This window comes from Lissotriton vulgaris, chromosome 6 (assembly GCF_964263255.1).
Source record: "Lissotriton vulgaris chromosome 6, aLisVul1.2, whole genome shotgun sequence".
NCBI lineage: Eukaryota > Metazoa > Chordata > Amphibia > Caudata > Salamandridae > Lissotriton > Lissotriton vulgaris.
In genome coordinates this window covers 655,721,142-655,744,021 of record NC_141694.1, presented here as the reverse complement: position 1 = coordinate 655,744,021, position 22,880 = coordinate 655,721,142, and the positions used below count along the sequence as shown (strand labels likewise).

Genomic DNA, 22,880 nt, shown 5'->3' with positions numbered 1-22,880 from the left:
CTCAATTATAGGGGGATCATCTTCAGGACTTTCATAATCAAAACTTTTGCCTGAATTTTAACCTTTTAACATAAAACCGCCAGAATTGTATCTGTTAGTGGAGGTTTTTGTCGCTGGATGTCCTCAATAGTTAGGGCGATAGCGTGACATCCATGTTTGGAGATTGTATTTCCGAGCTGGACTTCAATTACATGCAGCAAGGATAAAGTTCTGGTACTGGCGCCAATTTTTGTGGGGTCTATTGAAACTTAGGATCTGGTCACAAGGGACTTGTAATAATTGGCCCCGTGTTAATGCGCTTAACAGGAATATCTTTGCGCAATAAGTTACTTCTATAAGCAGGTTTAGCTACAGTGGAAGATGTTCCTACTGCAAGTCGATAGTTAGCGTTGGGCGCCTTCACTAGGGCCAGAGAATTAAAGGTCCGCTAGAAGTACCGGTAACTCCATGTACGCCGATGGCGCGTTGTACTCGGCAAGGATGCAATCCTTGCCGAGCACAACGCGCCATCGGCGTACAGGACACACTGTTAATCTCAATTTGTGTCAGTGGCCTGTCAGCTCACTCTGTTTGCCTGATATTGTCTGCCCTCACTGTCCTTGTTCACTTTTCCCCCTCCTGTATGGCACAGGACTGCGCCTTACAGTAACCTTTATGTCTTTGGTTACCTGTTTTATTCATATATTAAGACAAACTATTACTTGAATAAACATTCCCTGTCCGGCTGGACAAGGGAGTTTTTTGTACTATATAGTAGCCCATTGTGGTCTATATATTATTTTGCCAAAATTATTCTGTTTATGCTAGGGACCACTTGTTTTCCTTGAAATACGTTATACCCATGGTCCCAGGCCATTTATTGGGTTCCCCTTGTTCTCTTAAAAAAAAATCACTTAACTGTGCATCATCGTAAGATCAAAGTCAAAAGGTTTTGATCACTGCAGTGAAGCAAAAGACAGGTACTTAGATATAATTCAGTGAAGGTAGGGATTTGCTTTTAAGAGGGGCTTTACTCACAAGGCACAAATCCCGGAAGGCAAGATGTAAAGAGGGTGGCCAGCAAATGCTTTACACACTTCCTCTGAGATAAGCCTGTCTGCTCGTGCAAGCTACCAAGGGAGTGAGCAGGGGTTATTTTAGGAATGTATCCCCCCTTTCCCTGACTAGAAGAAAGGGTCCCTATTTAGACAAAGGTACCTACCTCTGTCAACTACAGACTCTGATTTCTAACAGAGTATTTTTAACTTTTCTTAATACTACCAAGCGTGCTGTGTTTTTCTATATTTTAAGGATAAAAAAAGAATAAAAACAGACTGTATTTACATCACAATATAGAAAACATGCAAACAGATATAACCTGACAAAACAGATATAACCTGACAAACAAACGTAGTTAAAAAAAAAAAACTTTCCAGAATTTAATGTAGCGATTGTTTCTGCAGGGACTAAGTTTCAGTGGCACACATGCTTTACTACCGATTTAAATGGTTGTGCAACATGTAACACTTGTGACTTAAACATTATCTAGCCAAGATTAATAATTTTAAAATACATCAAATTAACATAAAATACAGTACCTTTCTTGCATTCTGGATGTCAAAAAATGGTTTATTTCGAACACTGAAGGGTTCCTGTGCTTTGTCGATGAGTCCAGTTTTCATTTTTTCATGCCTTGGCATTATAAGTTCCTTTTCAATGCATGATAATCGTACATTAAAATCACATTCTCCAACCGGTTGTCCCTGCATGGTAAAATACAATTTAGCATATGATTCCCATAAAACTGTGAAATAAAACTAATGCACTCACTTTTTAAAAAAATGCATATATATATATATATGTATTTTTTTTCTCCAGAATTTAAAACTTTAAAATGCTTAACGGGGTGGAAAGATGTTAACTTTCACGCTGCATTTTTAGTATTAAAATGTATACATTGTGGAATCTTGCAAAGGAAAAGATAACCCATAGCTTCCTCTCAGACAAAAGTTGATTGTATATCTATCTCTATGAATTCACCCTGAGAAAAATGATTAGTGACATTAATTTACAGAGATGACAAAGTGTGTTAGATTACCAAGTTTAAGAAAAAAGGCACACATGAACTTTGATTTAGATACTGCATCGTAAAAGCATGCACAATGTTAGACGTAGGTTTCTGATAATAATAAGCTAATGTAAAGTTTAATAAATATGTTGATAAATGTTTTCTTTATGCATAGATGAATGTTGTAAACAAACGATAACATAGAAATTTCTATATAAGAATAAAACTGTTTATGTGTTAGAAAAACACAAGAATGTGTCAGGTGAGCACTGACATTGATGATAAAAACAGATGCTATATTTTGTGCTATGTAAAGGTTTATTTTGAATGTGCTTTTCAAGTCCTGAATGCTGTATTAACCAATAACATGCAACAAGACTTGCAAATTATATGCAAAATAATAATTAAGTGTTAAAAAAAGAAATTTCAGGGATACCTTATACTTACATGATGTAATTGCAAATCATTAATCTGCCCAATTGAAGAACTAATGCATTCTATTCAATAATGTGAGATTCTTATTTTAGCACAAATTCAGCATGCACAAGCTGGGTTTCATGAAGGCCTCAAAACTTGCTTTTCTTTCCTAGTATGAACTTATGAACTGAATAGTCTGAAGCCTATGGAAACCTTTTGTAAAGTTTCCACTTTGCTCGAACACACAACAATTCCTTTCACGTTTGTAGCTTACTTGACCAGACTTGCAACAGAATTGTTACTCTCTAGAGCACATGCTTGGGAGAGGTCTGACAAAGGATGCCCCTATTTTCTAAATGTCACCACCAATCATATGACAAAGTACAGTGGTCCTAAGGAAAATGCAAAGTAATGGATTACTTAATTCTTCCGCATTTGTATACTTTACTACATCATCTCATCCCACTGAAAATGACCAATGGGACAGAGTAGTCTTAACAATTTGGTGATGTCAAGGAGTGTAAACCAGATATCGATGGAGTATAATTCCCCAAAATCTGAACAGGGGCAGTTCCTATGATGTTAATCTCCCCTCTACCCATCTTGCGGTACAGATACTGACGATTTGGATTCCTAGAAACAATGCGAAATGTGTGATGAAATATTGTGTCTGCTGCCGGCTGGTATGCTTGCGTAGTTGAATCTTTCCGGCTGGAGGATTTCCAACAAACAGCTGTGGCACTGACGCTGCAGTACAGACAGAGGCAGACAATCCTGCCATGAACTGGAACTGGTCATTCGGTGATTAACTGAACTTTCACCAATAGGGTTTGCATGAGAGATAATTGATTTCCTGTAAACTCACTTCCTTAGGATAAAATCTGAGGCTGAGGAAGATAGCTCCCTACAGATTGAGATTCACAAGTTGTTAATGCTTATTAAATCTGTTCAAATTCTTAGATTTAGATTTGTATGCTAATCTTTTGAAATTTGATCAAATTAAATTTGAGATAAAAATACTCTGCTGATTCTGTTTCATTATCTGTTGTGGCCAATTAATCTGCTTTAAAATTAACTGACCAAGAGGTAGAATTTCCTGGGGAATTCCAGAGGGTGATAAATAAATGTTAATAATGATCTTATTCCAGGTCCTCATATGATAATTGTTCATTCCCTAAGTATCTTAGTCCCTTTCAGCACAGAACAAGATCCATCGGAGGACCTATGAGGTTGGGTATGGGAGCTGGGGTTATGCTGAGGTTAAGAGTAACAAGATCAAGTTAAATATTTTACAAGGCCCAACACATTTATGCTACAACATATGTGAAAATGTACAACAATAACCATTAGCCGCTGAACTCATAAAGAAGACGACAATATAACAGTTTTGGGGGGGGAAATGCCAGAGCCTGTGAATCAAATTTCAGCCGAAAGAATCTTCGCTGTACCTAAAGAGTTTACTTTGACAAGTCCACTAAAGTCTTCCATGTTTACCATGTGGGTCGTAGGTGAGATCCTGTTGACTACTTTAAAAGAGCATGCTATTTTTATTGTACTTGTACTGTTTAAATTCATGACATATTAGTATAAGTTAAGGTTGGGGAGGGGCATAATTCTGGCTACAACACAAAATAAAAAAATTAAGTGAAGTTCACAAGTTAAGGTACTAACTTAACCATATGTCTTACCTGGGCTATTGTATGTGAAACTTAAAACTGAAATGTAGACGAGAGACTAAATGAGTGTGGTTAGATTGTAAGGGTTTGTATGGTACTAACAGTTAGGTTCATGAACAGAATTATTTGTCACGTGTGTAGACATTCAGAACCATTCTTTCCATTTGTATTTGGCTTATAGAGTCAACAGAGGGTGTGTGTGTGCCTTGCCCATGTAGAACCTCACAAGTTATGTATCCTCTTCACAGAGTCTTATTATAAACGGATATAACCTGTCATGGTCGGGAAACATGATATTCTATGTAGCACCAACCTGTAGTGTAAGCAGAGTGTGGGATTTGTCTTTATTACCCACTAGGTTTCACTTCTCTCTTCTGGCTTTCTGTAGATGTATAATATGGACTGTGCCTCTAAATAGGTGCTTACCTCAACAAGGGTCATATAATACCTTACTATATATTTGCAAACATTATATTCCACACAGCACTCACTTATAGTAACAGCACAGCACGGGCTGTGTACATGTTAGGCCCCATATAGGTACAGTGGCCCTTGTTGGATGCTCCATCTAGGTATACAGGGACACATTTCGATTTTGGGGGACAGGGTACTCCATCGCTAAGACGATGGAGCATCCAATCTGCCAAACATATATATATTTGTAAAATCTTTTTATTACATTTTGCCAAAAAGAAGTCACTGTCTTAAAACAGCGAAGGCATGATTGAAATAGAGTGCCCCAGAGGAAAGAATCATATAACTGTATTCCAGCATCATCTGTAAGCATACATAAAATTATTCCCATCTCTACACCTACAATGGCTGTCAAATATAACAAAACAGTGGGAAAACTATTTCAGTCCCTGGAGTGGCACCTATGTATAGCCTCTACAACGTTTATGACCCCAAGGGTGAGTGCATAAGGGAGTGTTACATAGGTTTAATAAGCATCTTGTGAGTGGGCACCTATAACTACTGACTGTGCTTTCCTATGCAATGGTAAAAAGGATGAGTTTCATCCACATCTAATTATTAGCAAATGAATACAGACCTGCTCTGTATCATACAATTGTCATAGGGTTAATCTTTTGCTTGTATTGCAAGCACTTTCAAACCCCATTGGGTAATACTGGTGCCACCAAGTCTGCCACAGGACAGATCTTGTAGGCCTGCTATTTCTGCTCTAGCCCGTTTCTGGACATCTGCTAGAAATTGCTTTATATCCAATCCAATCCAAAAATTCTTTATTTAGGTCATTTAGACCATAGAAGATACAGAAGAAAACGCACAGTAAAACTAGCTTATTAAGAACACAGTTCATACAGTAAAATATATATATTTTTTTTCCCACCTTAGCTAGGCAGAAAGGTGTAAAAACAGATCATAACAATATTCACACATTAGAGGATTTTCTTCTTCCTAATCTGCCATACTGCCATTAGAAATTTGGCCACCGCAAACACAATGTGGGCAAGAGTGCTAGTTTTCATTACTCTATATGCATGTAGATAATTGCTAAACCCCAAATTTCTGCAAAGAGGCGCTAATCAATATTTTCTGGATTTGTTATACGCAGGGCAGACAAACATGATGTGAAGTTCATTTTCCTCGTGAATGTTACAACATGGGCAGATTTTGTTGATACCCTTTAGCCATTTACTAGTGAATGTTCTTGTAGGCAGAGTACCTAGCCTCCATTGTACAAACAGTTTCCTCGCGAAGATGGGAAAAATAAAATCCATAAAAGTTTCAAATGCATAGGAATTTTTGGATTCCAGAAATCGATCTGTAAGAGTGCCGCTATTTTGTGCATTCAGCAGGAGTGCTAGTCTGTTGTCTTTGTATATTTGGACCAACCTTTTGCGCGAAACCCTTCGGCAGCCATGATCGGGATCCACCCAAAGCTCAGATAGGTTCATGGAGTACAGTTCCTTTTTTACAAAAGCGAGCCAGGGGATTTTATCACGTTGATTCAGGTTCATTACATGAATTAGGTCCTGCCTGTAGTGAGAAAGTTCGTTGGTGGACCAAAGTCTATGCCAGAACCTCACAGGCTTTGACTCTAACTCCTCAGCAATGGAGGGGAGGCCCATGTCTAATCTCAGAGGCAAGAGCGGTGTGCCTCGAGGAAGAGCCAAGAGGCGTCTGAAAAAGTTATTTTCCACTCTTGCTAGTTCTTGGCCTGCTTTATGCCCCCATAATTCACTCCCATAAATTGCGGCTGCCTTAGCTTGGGTTTGGTACATTTGAAGCGCCGGACTAATAGGCTTGTAAGTTGAGGTATTTACTACCTTCAGAATTGCGCCCGACAGCTGGGACAGTTTTAGGCGCGATCTTACTATTTGCGGATCCCATAATAAGTTTTCCTGTAACGTTACTCCCAGGTACAGAAAAGTTGTTACCCTCTCAAGACTGGCAGTGCCCAAGGTGGGATTAGGTCTGGCTTTTTTTGGTGGATTAAAAATCATGAATTTGGTCTTCTCTGTGTTGATCTCTAGACCGTGTTGTTTACAGAAAAGACCAAATCCATCCAGAATCCTCTGGATCCCCATCGGGGATTTAGAAAGCAGGAGGGTGTCGTCGGCAAACATAATTGCCGGCACCCTCCTGCCTGCCAGGCGTGGGGCATCATTATCTTTGACATTTTCCAGGTGGGATATAACGTTGTTAATAAAGAGGCAGAACAGGGTCGGCGCCAATACGCAACCCTGTCTCACCCCTCTACGAACAGGGAACCTTGATGAAAGACTGCCATCCCTCCCGCTCCTGACCTGCGCATAGTTGTTATCGTGGAGCCTAATTATAATACTTAATATCTGAACGGGTACCCCTAGCTTTTCCAAGACCTCCCACAGTTTCTTACGTGGGACCAGGTCAAAGGCTGACTTCAGGTCCACGAACACCATGTACAGCCTTCCCCCCTCTATCTCCACCGTCTTCCAGTAGAGCAAAACGAGGCGGAAAATCTGATCCATGGTGGACGTATTTTTCCTGAAGCCAGCCTGGAGGGGACTCAAGATATCATTAGCCTCCACCCAGTCTAGCAGGTGGTTCAGGATGAGGCGAGCGAATAGCTTTAGGGGGACATCTATAAGGCTGATCGGCCTGTAGTTGGCTGGGAGCAGAGGAGAGCCCTTCTTATATATAGGTACAATCTCTGCCCCCAGCCAAGAACAGGGGATCGCCATACCTCCTAAGATGGCATTAAAGAGAATAAGGAGGTACGGGCCCCAGATCTCAGGGTGGTGTCTAAAGAGATCCCCAGGTAGTCTATCTAAGCCGGGGGCCTTCCCCATCGCCAACCTCTCCATTGCACTCACCACCTCTCCAAGGGTGAATTCCAGGACCGCTTCCGAAGAAGCAGAGACCTCGTGCGCCACAACGTCAGATAGTAGGGTAGTGTCTTGATATAATGACCCAAAATGGGCCTCCCAAACCGAGGGGGCAATATTAGGCTCCACTGCGGATTTGGGTTCCCCTGTCCCAGTATTCACCAGGGCCCAAAATTTCCTAGGGTCTTTAGCATCTAGAGCATCAGATAGATCATGCCAACGGTCCCAGTCCCACTCAGCCCTGGCAGTTTTCATTGCCACTTTGTAGTCCCTCCTAAGTTCTGCAACCCTGCCCTTATTGGTGCCAGTTTTTATAGTAGCGATTAGCTCGGACTTAATCTTCTTACAAGAATGATTGTACCAGGTCGGGGTTCGGGTCTTTTTCCTACGTGATGGTACCACTGGATAGAAAACCTCGGCAAGATCACTCACTAGTTGCGCATGGATTTGCGCTTGTTTCTTATTATAATCAGTGGGTCTCGGTTGATCTATAAGATCATCCACTTCTTTAAACCTTGGGAGTGCTATTTCATATAATTTACTCAGACTTCCTTCCGCATTTAGCAACTTCCCCCATTTTACACGACGCCTGTTTGAGGTGAGAAGCAAGTTCCCGGTGTCGTCGCTAGTAGTGGAAGTTGAAGACCCAGCTACGGGTGCGGGATGTTGCACCTCCAGTAGGAGAGCATTGTGGTCACTATCTATTCTAGGTACCACCCAGAAATCCTGAACTTTAGGCCACATGCTAATATCTAGGAAAATGTAATCTAGCCTCGACTCATGGTCCTTCCTGTTAAAGGTGCACGTGGAGGGGGTATCCGACGGAGTACGCCCGTTGCAAGCCCTTAATGCGAAGTTTAAGGTAAGGGACATGATCTGTACCGCAAGCAGGGACCAGGTTTTGGGGTGAGGGGATGAACATGGTGGAACTCCCCAGAAAGCGTCCTCATTAGTGAGGGCGCCCTCCTTTAAACCTTCTAAGGGTTCGAAATGACAATTAAAATCCCCGCCCATCACTAACTTGTAGTCACCTGAGAGTTGACCCAGGAAAGATGATAAGTCATCAAGAGTGGATGATTCCATAGCCACAGCAACTGGGCGCGAGTATACATTAATAATTGCCATGGTTATTGGGCCAGGCCATCTGAGCAAGACACACTGGATGTCCTGCGAGAACGTGGGCAAATTTTCCGCCTGACATCCAATGTGACTGGCTACCCAGATCGCTAGACCACCCGAGGGCCTCCCTTTACCACTCCACTTGGCCGGAATTTCAAAAATTTCATATCCCTTTCTGCTCAGAGGTTCCCTCGCCCACGTCTCCTGAAACAGGCAGACATCACTGCCCTCTATCAGGAGGTCCCAGTCAGTTGAATGCACCTTATTGACTATCCCCGCCACATTCCAGGAGAGAACTTTCAAACATTGTATGCTTACCCTAGTACTTGCCCCTTCAGATGTATTTGGTGTAGTGGCTGCAGGAGGGTCAAGAGTTTGCGGGACGAATGGGGCAGCTGGTGCGGGGGATGGAGCACACACAGCTACCGATGTCAAATTAGTACCCGTCAAACTCTTTGGTGAATTACCTGCTAGGTCCCTGATGCTTCCAGGTGATAGACTTCTCCTTTCAGGGGATTCCTGTGCCCGTGTGTTAGTCTCACTAACAGCTCTCACCACCCCCGAACTTGCATCCCTGATAACAGTTTTTTTGGGAACGTGTGAGGTGACCCCCTTTTGTGGTCAATCAACCTGGTCAAGACAGGAAAATCTATTTGGGTGGATAAAGTTGTCGTAAATAGGGAATGCATTATACTTGGACCTATATCGTGTGCCATCCACTGCAAAGCCCACTCTGGTCCAGCCCTCGTCCCTCCTCACAGCTGAATTGCATGCATTGGGATAAAAGTATGAAAGAGGCACCAATTCAATGGAGGTATTGCCCTCTCTACCAAGCCAGTTACAAATGTATGGGGCAACCTGCGGACTTTTGAAGCTGACGATTATACAATCCCCCACGCATTTCTTGGGAGTAAACCCAATCCATGGAACCCTTCTGACCATGAGAACGTCCCCCTTTAAATGGGGTGGGAGAGGCCTATGGATATTTAACCAGCTGATTACCTTGTTGCGCAGGGAATCCTGCGGTTCCCTTACGCCACCGTTAAGCACTGGTACCCCCACCAGAATTGCGGTATATGCCGCTGCCTCAGGGGGCAGATTGACTGTCCTGCGCCTGGTGTTCGGGCTAGTAGGGCAGCCAGTCTGCCCATTAGCTGGTCTCTCCTGTCCAGGTTCGTGTGACGGAACAGGCTGTTTTGACCTTCTGGGAGCAGGTACCGGGGGCCTCATCTCTTGTGGCACTAGTGGAACTGGTAGGGGAGCTGATTCAATACTGTTATTAGGGCCTTCCCTCAGCTGGGCTAATGGAAGATTTGGAGCCTGAGTAATTAGAGCTGGAGTTGACTGACTGGTCCCAGCGCTAGACCTTGGGGCCCTACGTGAATTTGCTCCCAACCCAGAATCAACACCATTGTTAATACATAGTTTTTCTATGACCGTCAGTCTGGCCTGTATAGAGTCCAGTTTGGCGGTCAGGGGATTCAGGAGATTTCTGATGGTATCTGTGAATGAGCTAGTGAGCAAGTCTGTAGTATTGGGAGGGACCCCTCCAAAAATGAATGGCCCGGTAGACACAGGTAAGGATGTGACAAGTGGGGGACTAGAAGGTTCCATCCTGTTCCTCGAAGGAGAAACCCCAGATGAAACCACAATATCAGTATTGTCATCGTGGGCGGTCGTTATTAAGTCAACTTTGGCCCTTTTAGCGCCTTTAGGCTTCCTTGACCTTTTCCTTTTGGATGCATGAGCCCCTCTGCTGCTCTTGTGATCTGTTAGAGCTACCTCAGATCCCCCCTCCTGTAACTCAGACTCAACAAGGTCGGCGTTGGGGGAGGGCTCTACAACCCCAGACAGACGTAATGAATCTCTATCCCTCTGCGAAGTTGAAGGTGTCCTTAGTTGTTGTAGGACTGACTCGATTGTCTGGTCAATACTGTCCATGAGCGACAGATAGGTAGCATCAAGCAGTAGGGGTGTACTAGCATTAATAGAGGAACCCGGCGAAGCCAGGGACAAAGTATCGGCACCCTCCTCAGTGTGTCCTTCTAACACAGTAAGACCTTTGTTAGCCAACCCATTGGCCTTCAGGAGAAATTTGTCCATAGTGCCAGAAACCTGATGGGCAACCTTGCTTCTAGATTCTCTGGTGGCCATTTTGGTATAGGCGTCTTCAGGGCGCGGACCACAGGCAAATGGTAAAGAAGAGAGGGGGGCAGGGCGTCAGAGGGATGGCCCGGTCCGGTCTCTGCCGGCCTCTAACGGCATAAAACGGCCCGCCCTTTGCCCGGGCTTAGCCCGGCGACCGCCCGCGCGCGTCCCGCGATGCGCGTACTTTACGTGATCTTATGGGGAGGGGGCGGTGATGTTGCTCAGGAGATGGGCGGGGGCTCTGGGGAAGAGTCTCTCCAGGTGCGGCACTTGCCGGCTGGAATCCTGGGACTCGCAGTCCCGCCTTGAGTGCCTCCGCCCGCTGGAACAAGGTCTCTGCTTCCTGGTACCTTGCTGATAGTCAGGCACTCCCAAAGGGTCTCTCCGTGTCTCATGTAACGTTGTAATGTCCCTCTGCAACTTCGAGCGGCACGCGCCACTAGAAATTGCTTTATATCTAGTGGATGCTTAGCCTTCTAAGCGATAGCAAAGGCTAGTTTAGCCAGAACCAGGTGTAGATCCAGGAACCTGGGAGCGTGTGTTTCAGTTTTGTTCTGTGACTTTGTCCAAGAGGCACAACTATATGTTTTGTGGTTTTGATTTATTGGGCACTTCCTATTAAATCTCTAGCACCTGAGCCCAGATTTGCACGATCAGTGGGCAAGCCCACTATATATGTATATAACTGTCCAACAAATGTTGATCCGCTTGCCTCAATGAAAGACAGGCAGGTGGTAAGCTTTCTGTCAGACTAGCCCTTGTTGGCGCCATCGATGGACAGATTACTCCGACGACTCGACGAGTAGGTGTCATCGGAGTAAATCAGTCACATCCCCCACTCTATGTAAAGTGAGCGGTGTGATGGGTTTTTTTGTGTGCCACATCCTGATGGCCAGGGAAGGAATTAAACAATAATGACCCACAATACCTTAGAAGAAAACCCCTAGGTTGTGAGGGTCATTAGTTTTTGTTTTTCAGAAATAACTCCCACTCTGGTAGTTTGTTTATGGAAAACAGAAAAAGTTATAAGTCTGATAAATAACCATCAAAACCGATAGGGGACATTAACCAAAGTTTTAGCACCTTGATGGAGAACCGCTGGTCCGACGTTCCCATTCAAGGTACATAGATGAGCGTTAGGCTGGTGGTTATCTCTAAATTTGATGGATGGTGTACTGTTGGGATTGCAGATTTAATGCCCTCCACCATCATGATTAATGCTTATAAGTCAGTCATTCTTCAAATCAGGCCCATACTGAAACATTAGTCAAAAAGTAGCAACAGAAAACCTTTGTGAACATCAATTTCCATGTAGTGACAAAAAGGAGAGCCCTTTCACCCAACACCGGGTTCCACTGTAGGTGAATATTGAGTTTTATCTTTCTTTGTAAATACACTTTAGAATTAGAGTTTGAATGTCTTTCCCTGGTAGAAACCATGAAACTGATACATACATAACCCATACATGCGTAATGGTAAATTACATTTTGGTTGTAACTTAAAAAATGCACCTAATTTACACAGGCACCAAACTGCAATTCTACCAAATATACATTACCGCTGGTGCCCTTATGTACAGATCTTTTTTATGGCCAGCATTTCCAAGTCTACATTCTGGAAGGTGTATTTAACAAGCATGGTGTGTATTGGTCACAAAGGGGCAAAGTATAAAATGCTCAAACAATGTTATGCCTCTAGAGTATAGTCCTGATGTCAGACTACGTTTAATTTCAGGGTTGCACTTCTAATTACCTCTAAAGGTAACTCGGTCCAAGAACAGTGAACTTCCTGTTCATTCAGGATTATACGAGTTCACCAAACTGCCTGATCAGAGTGAAAGTCCACCAGGAATTATTCGCTTCTGATCACTCAGTCAGTTTGTGGAACTTTACTACGGGTGAGTCTTACTACTCGAGTCTCACTCAAGGAAAATTCACTGCAATTGGACTGGACATGTTTACAACCAGTGTCTGCCTTTTAGGATAAGACCGCTAGTGTGCAGCTAGGGTAAAAGGCATTGGACTGGTTACACATAAATAAGTGTAGACACGCATGTGAGCAAATGAGAGGGTTGAACCTGTTAGACTACAGTCATGTGCGGCCTGGCAATTGCACAGAGGTAGCCTGGCGCAGAAGGGACTCAGTCAGGATTGATGCTGACCTAGAATAGGCGTTATATTATTAGTGGGCATAGTGAGTAGTGCTTCCATTGTAATATACATTTAGATGCATTTTCTTTCCTCTTAGGCCGAAACAGTCCAGCAAGGTGTCAAATGGGGTAAAACACGCACGCAGAGTTTGAATATGCAGTTTACAATAACCCACATATACATATAATGGGACATCAAGAAATGTTGTATTTCCCTGACTCAGCTCATTCCAAGCCTTTGTCTCACACGCTTGGCCAAGTTAGTTATTCTGCTCCCCAGCAGAGGGATCAAAGGCCTCACCCACACAAAAGGAGCAACTATCTGCTGTGATATATCTGAAATAATCCCGGGCTGGGCCATGGCAAGGGGAAGTCAGAGCAGAATAGACTATTTATTTATGATGGGCAGCAGTCGTGCTTGGCACCCCCTCCCCCCACTTCAGGCTGACCCCCCCCCCCCCCCCTCCCAATAGGGCCTCCATCTACCTGGAGGCAGACACAAAGGAAATGCTGAGGTCCAACACGAGGACAGAAGAGGAGAGAGAATAAGCTGGGTGCCACCCCCGACCCCCGTGCCTGTGTGTGGGTGTAGCAAGGGCGCCCAGGAGAGAAGATTCTGCAGCTGTGGCTGCAGCCGGTTCTGCGCAGTGCACTAAATGAGGGGAGTGCATGCAGGAGCCAGCAGGGGGCAGAGGGGCTCCCCGCTGCCACCCCCAACAAAAAAATAAGCCAACTTGGTGCCTTGGTGGGATTGGGACACCTGAAAATAAAAACAAAGGGAAAACATGTGGCACGAGGCCACAGCACACAGCGAGTAGGCCCACTAATAACGTATTCACTGTTCTTTTAAAGAAGAACCCCATAATGCCCTGTAAGGCTTTATTTTCATCAAGCTTTGTTCCTGGTGGTGCCCCAAGGAGGGGCTGGTGTATCCCCAACGAATTCTAAAAGTGTTGTGGGGGACCCTAAGGAGTGCAGTACCACCAGTCCTCCCTCCCAGTATATTACAAAAGGACCCTAAGTTTCTGGGGACGGAGATGTTATGATCTCCCCAAGCCAGGTAACGCTTATTTCAAAGCAATCCCAGAGCTGGATCTTTTGCTTTCAGGAATCTCTAGTGGTTGGTCATGTGGCATGAAACAGAGAAAGAAAGACTCTAACCCTTTTGTAATAGTTGCATTGAACGATAATGGTTTAATGCTAATTTTATTGATGAACAATGCTTATGATTTTTATGGATGCATTACAATATGATTATTGATTCAAGTAGTTTTAATGATGAAACCTAAAAGGTGACTACTGTGGTTACCGCCTGACAAAATCAGTAGATCTGCCTTGTTTAAAATTGTACCCTCTCATATTGTGATGTTGCATCTGGTATAGGTGGGGGAAGTTTGTGATTACATGGTTCAGAACTGGGTGCAATGTGCTGTAAGGGTGTCATCAAAGGTATATCCATCTACCTGATGTATGTATTTGTAATTTAATGCATAATATATAGTAGAGAGAGAAGGAAGCAAAACATGTAGACAAAAAATATTAAACTAAAGGAAACAATGCATGTGCGTGACGCATGAGTGTATAGCAAAAAATCATACACTCTTCCTAATAGCCAAGGTGCAGAGAGCAGGAAATGAAAACATTTCCCTGTGAATGAGAAATATATCATCACTTTGATAGCTCCTGTGATTGTAAAAGCAAAATCCGTATATCAAGCATTGCATAGATTTAGTAAAAGGCTGCAATTGCAGTTGTTTGCAATATTCGTGGATTAAATAATTTTTCATTAAGAATATGTAATGCCTCATGTGGCAACGAATAACATTTCAAAATGGAGGAAATAAACACTACACCTAAATTAATGCCCCCTTGAGAATACATGTCTAAGGTACAACATCAAGCCTTAATTGCAGCAATAATGAACTTTGAAAGAATCAATAGTTGCATTATAGCAACAGAATAAAAAATGTGAGCAATAAATAATCCTAGCCCTTAGAGATGTGTGCTGCCCAATACATGCTCTTTACAACTAAAGGCAGTGCTCGGTATTCCTTCTGTACTGTTCCCGGAAAGCCATGCACTAAAAAAGATATTAACTGAGTGCATAAACTACCAATCTTAAATAGCGATATATTCCACAATGAAGCAAGCTCATACATCTTGAAAAAGAGTCCATCACAATGTCCGTGAATAAAGGCCCGGTTGTATCCTGTGGCCAAACAGTAAGATGTTTTACTCTAGTCTACAGCCTTTTGGTACATTTTTCACAGGAATCTTCTTAATGCTTTTTAGGTCTCGCCTGCTGACAGTGCATGCACCATCAGCTAAAAGGGCTATTGTTTACTATAAAGGACTTGGAGCCACCCCATTGCTTACTATTCGTTGGCTTCATTGTTGCTCTTCTTTGCTGCCTCCTAATTCGCCCCCACGTGTCAGGCGTCACTATCTTTTCTGTCTGTGAAGCATGGACCAAGCACTGATTGGTTCATTTTAATTAGAATCCGTTTGCTGCTCGAGCATTAAGGTACTATTTCTTCTTTCCCTCCCAGCCCTTTTGTCCGTGGTCCTTCATCCCCTCGCCCACCCCTTCTCTGTGTTGTCTCTTCCCTTCACATTCCGCCATCCCAGCATGTCAGAGAGTGTCATAGAGCTCTCCAATTTTCAACTCTGAAATATCTTTGGTTTAAACCTTCAACAATTTGTTCTTTTACCCTCTTCTCACAACAAGGTGATTGTTACTATCATTCTCTATCATGATCGAGTACATAGAGCTCTCCAATTTTCAACTCTGAAATATCTTTGGTTTAAACCTTCAACACTTTGTTCTTTTACCCTCTTCTCACAACAAGGTGATTGTTACTATCATTCTCTATCATGATCGAGTACTGAGCATGTCTGCTACTCCTGTTTGGACAAGGCTTTTTACATTTGTAGCTCCACTACACTGTCTCCAACTGGCTCCATCTCCTTATTATCCAACTGGTAAGAGATATGCTGCTCCCTTGCCCACTAGCAACTCGCAGTCAAAACACATTTATTTGTAAACAAACCAGTTCCCACAGAAGAGGTGTACATACTAATAAGCTCCTGGATTAGATCAAATGCATCAGATGCTAACATAAATCGTAGGTCCGGATATTTGGTAACATTTTTGACTATAATTGTATTTATATAGCACAAGGCTTTGGAGCACTTTAGGGCAATTCAGAGTCAACTCTGGCAACTTTCGATAACACACAATGCCATCCGACTCCACACCAGCAACACTATGCTACTCCACTCCACACAATTCCACGCCACAACACACAATTCCACTCTACTAAATTCCTTGCCATTCTACTCAGTTCCATTCCACGCAACATAATTCCACTCCACGCCTCACAATTTCACTCTACACTACACAATTCCACTTCACACTACTCAATGCCACTCCACGCCACTCAGCACCACAAATTGTCACTCCACACCACACAAAGGCACTCCACTCCACACAATGCCATTCCACTCCATTCAAACAAAACCAAAAGCAAGAACTATTGGCTTAGCAAATGCTTTTTTGTTCCCTGCTTGCTTGCTATCACCTGTACATCTCCTCAGGGTGGAACCCCCTTTATTTTCACCATCTTTGTTCCTTTGCATTGCTCATGCCATTTTAGAATTGTTAGTGTTTTTACCTCTATGAACCACAAGCTCAAAATCTTTGCTGAAAGGAAAAGCAGTCTTGCCTTGGTACTGAATGTTACCTTGTGCAGCTGCCCAGAGTTTTCTTTTTATTCTCAACCCCCTGAGGAATATAGATGGGATAAAATACACCTGCCCTATAATATATGGATACTGAATGTCACAGAGGAGTTCTGTGACCATATAGAGTAATGAGGCCAAAGGCAGAGTTCCTTCAAAAGTTCAGGGAACTCTGAGGTGACTAGCAATATCCTTAAAATGTGCAGCAGGGGGGTACTTTATTCCTTATAATATATGGCCACACCATCACTCTTCCCATAAACCACTTAAATATTTTGTGTGGTGCTTTCATAAGAAAGTGATAGGGTGTTAGTAAACATGAAGAATAACATTTACATTTCTAGGTCAAAATCAAACACACCGAAAAGTAATTAAATATTTATTGCAAAAAGATATTTAGTGCTGTATTTTAGCATGCAATGATGTGAGGATGTATTTCACACAAAAAATAAAGAAACAACGTTACAAGAGGTAATGGGTAGGTGAAAACTGTGTGATGCACCACACCTTGGCTAGGTTAAAAAAATACATTTAAAAGACAGGCAGGTAGTTCAGTAGTGAATCATTCAATCTTTATCTCTACGGTTAATCAAAAACCATTACAAATATACAGCAAAACTCTTAGACAAGAGCAAACTCAGGTCCTTCAATCCAAAAAAATAAAAACAGCTTAATTACAAATATACTGTGCTCGCTCTGCCGAGTCTGATTCTGGTTCTGAAATCTCCGAAACTGGCGCTTCAACCTCAAGCGAGTTACAGAGGCTGGAACAGACGAGTGTCGGATCTCCTGAACCATCAGATTTCGAATTATCTGAGCCAGAGTTAAAGAAATTGAATGCAGCTTCGAAGGATAGTGCTTCAAGAAAGAAACAAGAAAGAAGAAAAAAAAGACAAAAGAGACAAAACAAACTAATGTAGACACTACGGATCAAGGGAGTAACACTGATCAGACTGGTCATAGACCCAGGAACACTTCATCACAAGATATTATCGAACCAGACTCAAAACTATGTCTCTCAGGAGAATCAAAAGCATTTAAGATTCCGCAATCAGATATCGGTGATGGTAGGAGAAGCCAATCAGAGCCCTCCCTGTGCGACGTGCAAAAATCAACCAAGAGCTTTCAAGAAGAAGTCAAATACGATAACAAGAAAAACCACATCGCCATCCAGAAACTCCAAGGGGCAGTACAAAAAGTAGGGCTCACGTGTCTTGAGATCTCGGACAGAATGGGTTCAGTGGAAATACGCACGGAAAATCTTGAGAAAGATGTCTCTGTTCTGCAAGCACGTGGGAAAGAGCAGGAGGGTATAGTCAAACATCTAATGCTGAAGGTCGAAGACCAAGAAAATAGAGCAAGACGTAATAACCTACGTTTTCTTGGGATTCCTGAGAGTGCAGAAGGGAATGACCCAAGGGGCTACATAATTTCATTGCTGAAAGAAGCATTCCCAGAGCTACACACTTGATATTTTACCAAAGAAATACAACGGGCCCATCGCTTTCCCCTGTCCTTCTCAAAAAGACCTCAGACAACTGCACAGTATCCACGAGCAGTTCTGGTAAACTTTGGCAACTTTCTACTACGTGAAGCTATTTTTGACCTAGCTCTGCCCACAAATAAAAGAGAATATAAAGGTTTCTCGTTCTTCTGCAGACCAGATTACGCCCATGCAACAGTGGAAAGAAGGTGGAGGATGAGACAGTTATTTACTCCTTTTGAACAAATTGGCGCCACCGTATACTTGCAGAACCCGGCACGATTAAAGATCATCTTTTTAAAAAAAAAAAAAAAATTTATTGAGAGTTCAAATATAACAATACAATATAAGAAAACAGGACGCAGTTGGAATCCAATTAGTACAGTACGAGAAAGAAGAATATTAAAAACATCCATGCAATTTGTCATTTTAACATTTAAATTATAAAGTGCGGAGTTGTGTAAGAGCAGACAATCAATCGGATGTCACTAATATTCAAGAGATTTTGTTAGAATTAAAACAGTACGTAGCATATAAATACAATAAGCGCCTTCTCAGTTAATATTTCATAGCTAAGTTGTAAAGTGCAGCGTGCAGAGACGAGACAATCGTGATAAACTAATAAATATTTTCAGGAGAGTATGGCTCTGGTTAAGTAGTAACAAGACAAATTTAAGAATCAAACACACTCCAATATTTATCATATTTTTTGAGAGCCCCTGGTCTTAAAGCATATTTTCTTTCCCTACCCTGGATTCGAAGTAATTTTGCCTTCCATGCCTGGAAGGATGGAACAAGATCTGTTTTCCAGGACTGTAATATAAGGGATTTAGCTATTAAAGAAGCTATAAAAAGGGACTCGTCATGTTGGGTGTGAATAGGAGAGCAGCCTAGGAGAGGAATTAGGTCATCAAATACAATATTAGTTTTAAGGACAATTGAAAGATATTTTTCTATTTCCTTCCATAATACCTGGATTTTTGGACACTCCCAGACAATGTGTTTCCAAGTGCCTTTTCCTTCACATCGGAAGCATTTGTCTGCTACTTGAGGGAAAATATTATGTAAAAAGGACGGGGTTCTATATATTAACCATTTATTATAAAATTGCATACGTTTAAAATTTGCTCCTCGAAAAATGGTTTTATTAAATTTATTTATTTTATCCCATACCTGTTGATTAATTATAGTATATATAGTATTTTTCCATCTTTCAGTAATCTTGCTGTAAAAGTCCTGGTCTTTACTTTCTTTTAATATTTTAATCCAGATACTCATTTTCTTTTGTGTATTGTTATTAAGGATAGTGGAAATATTTTCTTTATTAAATAAATTTCCTATATTGAATTCTTTAAGTTTTGGATTTATCCTAATAAAGGACCAGTTCAGCATAGAGTGTGAGTGAATTAACTGGCTATAGATTTCATCCCAAGATTTTCACCTATTACCCAACAGGAAGTCTTCAATTTTCTCAAAGCCATTCTCCTTCCAGAGAGTTAGTATACTTTTGTCCATACAGCCAGCATCTCCCAAGCTAAAATTTATTAAATTAGTCTTATTACTTAAATTGGGTAAGTCATAAAATTTAAAAAACTGAGTTTTCACCTTAAAAATCCACTGCAGGGATTTATATCGTACTTTTTTTGGATCTTTCGTGGTTCTGACCGGATCATAGATTTTCAATTCCAACAACATCCTTTTCATAAAAATATCATCTGTCTCATGGGAATCTAAAACAAAAAACCTGTAACTATAATGTGCAAAAGACGCAAAATAATATTCTCTAATATTTGGAAGGAACAGCCCTCCCTGTGTGGATGATAAATATAAAGTGCTCAGTGCAAGTCTGGGAGATTTTTTTGCCCATAAGAAAGAGGTGATCAAAGCTTCTACTTTTTTAAAATAAGAGGCCTGGATTGCGCAGGGAATTGCGCTGGAAAGGAAATTAAAAAGGGGTAACACCGACATCCGAATTAGCGAAGCCCGCCCCATGAGAGACAGGGGTAGTAAATTCCAGCGATCTAAAAGTGAACTCACCTTTTTTAATAAAGGTAAAAAATTAAGTGCAAAAAGGTAATCTAGGCTATATTCCAAGATATCTCTTTGGATCCTTGTTATATGTCCTCCTGAATTCTGGAGCTAAAGTGTCTATAGTGCAGTTAACTAGAATAATTTCCGTTTTTTTTACGTTAATTTTATAACCCCCTAGTTTTTGAAAATCAGAGAAGATTTTTAAAATCTTCCGTTGACTTGAGGGTTTGGAGTCTATGAAAAGGGCAATATCATCCGCATATAATTTTATGTTTGTCATTCCTAATATTGGGGCAGTCTCAACCTTAGTATTCCTAATGGCGATCGCCAGAGGTTCAATAAATAATGCGAATAGAATTGGCGACAGAGGGCATCCTTGTCGCGTGCCTCTGGTGACCTACAAGACCCAATATTAGTATTATTGACAATAATTTGTGCCCTAGAATTCATATACAATTGACGTAAAAGAGAGATAAAAACATTCGGGAAATTAAAACTACGTAAAATTGCAAACAGGCAGTCCCAAGACACTAGATCGAAGGCTTTCTCCGCATCTAAAAACTAAATTTGAGCCTTCACCTTATTAGTTTTAAAATAATCTAGTGCCTCTATAAAAATGTAGTGTTGGAGTGGAGATGCCTGCCTGCAATAAAACCACACTGATCGTGGGCTACCAAAGATCCTACTATTTTATTTAATCGGTTTGCTAAAAGTTTTGTAAAAATGTAATCTGTATTCAGAAGGCTAATCGGTCGGTATGAATTTATATTTTCCTTGTCCTTTCTTTTTTTTAGGATACTGACCACACCACAGTATGAAAGGAATCCAGTGGGGGATTTCCTTGAAGTAAGTTATTTAATAATCTCAGAAGTTCCTTACGTAATGTTCCCTCAAATTTTTTTAAAAATTCAATGGGAAGGCCATCCTCACCATTGGCCTTGCCGTTGGGGAAAGACTATCACTTCATCTAATTCTAGTAGTGTGAAGTCTTGTGTAAGATAGTTCTTACCCTCAGCCTCTATTTTAGGTATTTCAAGTGGCTGTAGGAATTCCATGATGGAGTCAGGTTTAGCCCCTTCAGTCGTTTGATATATCCCCTCATAATGTTTTAGAAATAGCTCACCGATGGCAGTGGTGGTCTTAACTTGTATTTTAGTGATGGGGTCTGTTAACTGATCTATTCTATTGCGGACCTGCTTTTTTTTAGATTGCCAGGCCAGCAACTTTCCTGTATACTCACTCTCCTCATATATCTTTTGTGCATGTAGGTTGCTATTTGTCTTGCCTAAATCATAATAAAAATCCTTCATCTTGCACTTCGCCTCGTGGAGTTTGTGACCAGAGATCATAGATCTGACCTGGTTGCCTGTGAGAGTTCAGTTTGGAGTTTGGTTTTCTCCTCCCTTCTTGCCCTCAGCCTGGGAATTTCTTTAGAAGTAATTATTCCACGTAGAGTGGCTTTAAATGCATCCCAGATTATATTTAATGGGGCTGTACCTCTATTCTGTGAAAAAAATTGCTCTATCTTTCCATTAATATCTGTGCACCATTGTTGGTCAAGGAGATTAAGTTTATTTTAAAAAAAACATCTACTTGTAGGTCTTGCTTCATAATTCCCCAAATTAACCTCCATGCAAAGAGCTGCGTGGTCTGAAAAAGCGTTAGGTAGATGGGCATGATTATATAATTCTAGGTCATGGGATGATAAAAAAAATCTAGCCTTGACGCAGAATTATATTTTGCTGAGTGGCATGAATACTCGGGCTTAATAGGATTTAAATTTCGCCAATGGTCAATAACATCAAGGTCTATTTTACAACTTTGGACAGCTAAGGCAACTTGGGGTTTATTCTGTCGGCGGTCTTTCTTGGAGGAGTCCAATCGAGGGTTTTGTAATAGATTAAAATCTCCCCCCCAAATTATTGGCCCAGAGAGACCAGTTAATGCCTGCTTTACCTGTAGAATAGTTTGAGGGTCGTCCAAAATTGGTGCATAGATTGTGGCAAGAATAACATTGACATTGTTTAATTTACCGTGTGCAACTGCCCATCTAGTTGCACACGGTCCCTTCCAGATTAAAACCTACATGTCTCCCTATTAATATAGAAACTCCTCTCTGAGCCATCCCGGCAGGAGCAGATATGTTATAGCCCGCCCAGCTTTTGAAGAGTTTAGCTGACTCTGCCTGATCTTTGTGGTGGGTTTCTTGCAAATAGATGACGTCTGGTATAAGGTTTTTCAACCAGCACTCAATAGCGTTTCTTTTGCGAACGTTATTCAGGCCATTAGCATTTAAAGAAATGAATTTCACCATGTTATTTGATGTTCGAGATCTTGGACGTAACCCTCAGCTAATGTGCAAGAGCGCAAATTTGCAAAAATACAATCAGCAGCAGCAGCATGTATAACTAATAAATAATATACATGACAATATAGAATAATAATATAATAGCAGCAAATATTCATAGAGATATTCATAAAAAGTCTAAATTAAATTTTAATGTGCAAAAAATGCAAACGAGCGGCGAGAGTGTAAGGTGATGATATTTGAGGAGTCTTACCATTCATTATGCAAAACATGCAGATAGGCAACACATTGTAAAATTGTATCTTATATAAAAGTTTAGAGATGGACTGCTTGAATATAAAATATCATCAGATAAAAATAGAATACCATTGTCTGTGCAAATATGCAATTAAGCAGCAAGATAGTACAAATAGCAGCACAGATTTGAAG

General features: G+C 41.5%; 1 protein-coding gene across 1 annotated transcript in view; it reads right to left on the bottom strand.

Moving 5' to 3' along the window:
* Positions 1-22,880, bottom strand: part of RNGTT (RNA guanylyltransferase and 5'-phosphatase) — a 1,829,700-nt gene that overhangs the window by 992,799 nt on the left and 814,021 nt on the right. The window contains exon 11 of the mRNA XM_086926663.1: positions 1,578-1,742. Within this exon, the coding sequence (XP_086782789.1) occupies positions 1,578-1,742 (165 nt within the window). The remainder of the gene's footprint in view (positions 1-1,577; positions 1,743-22,880) is intronic.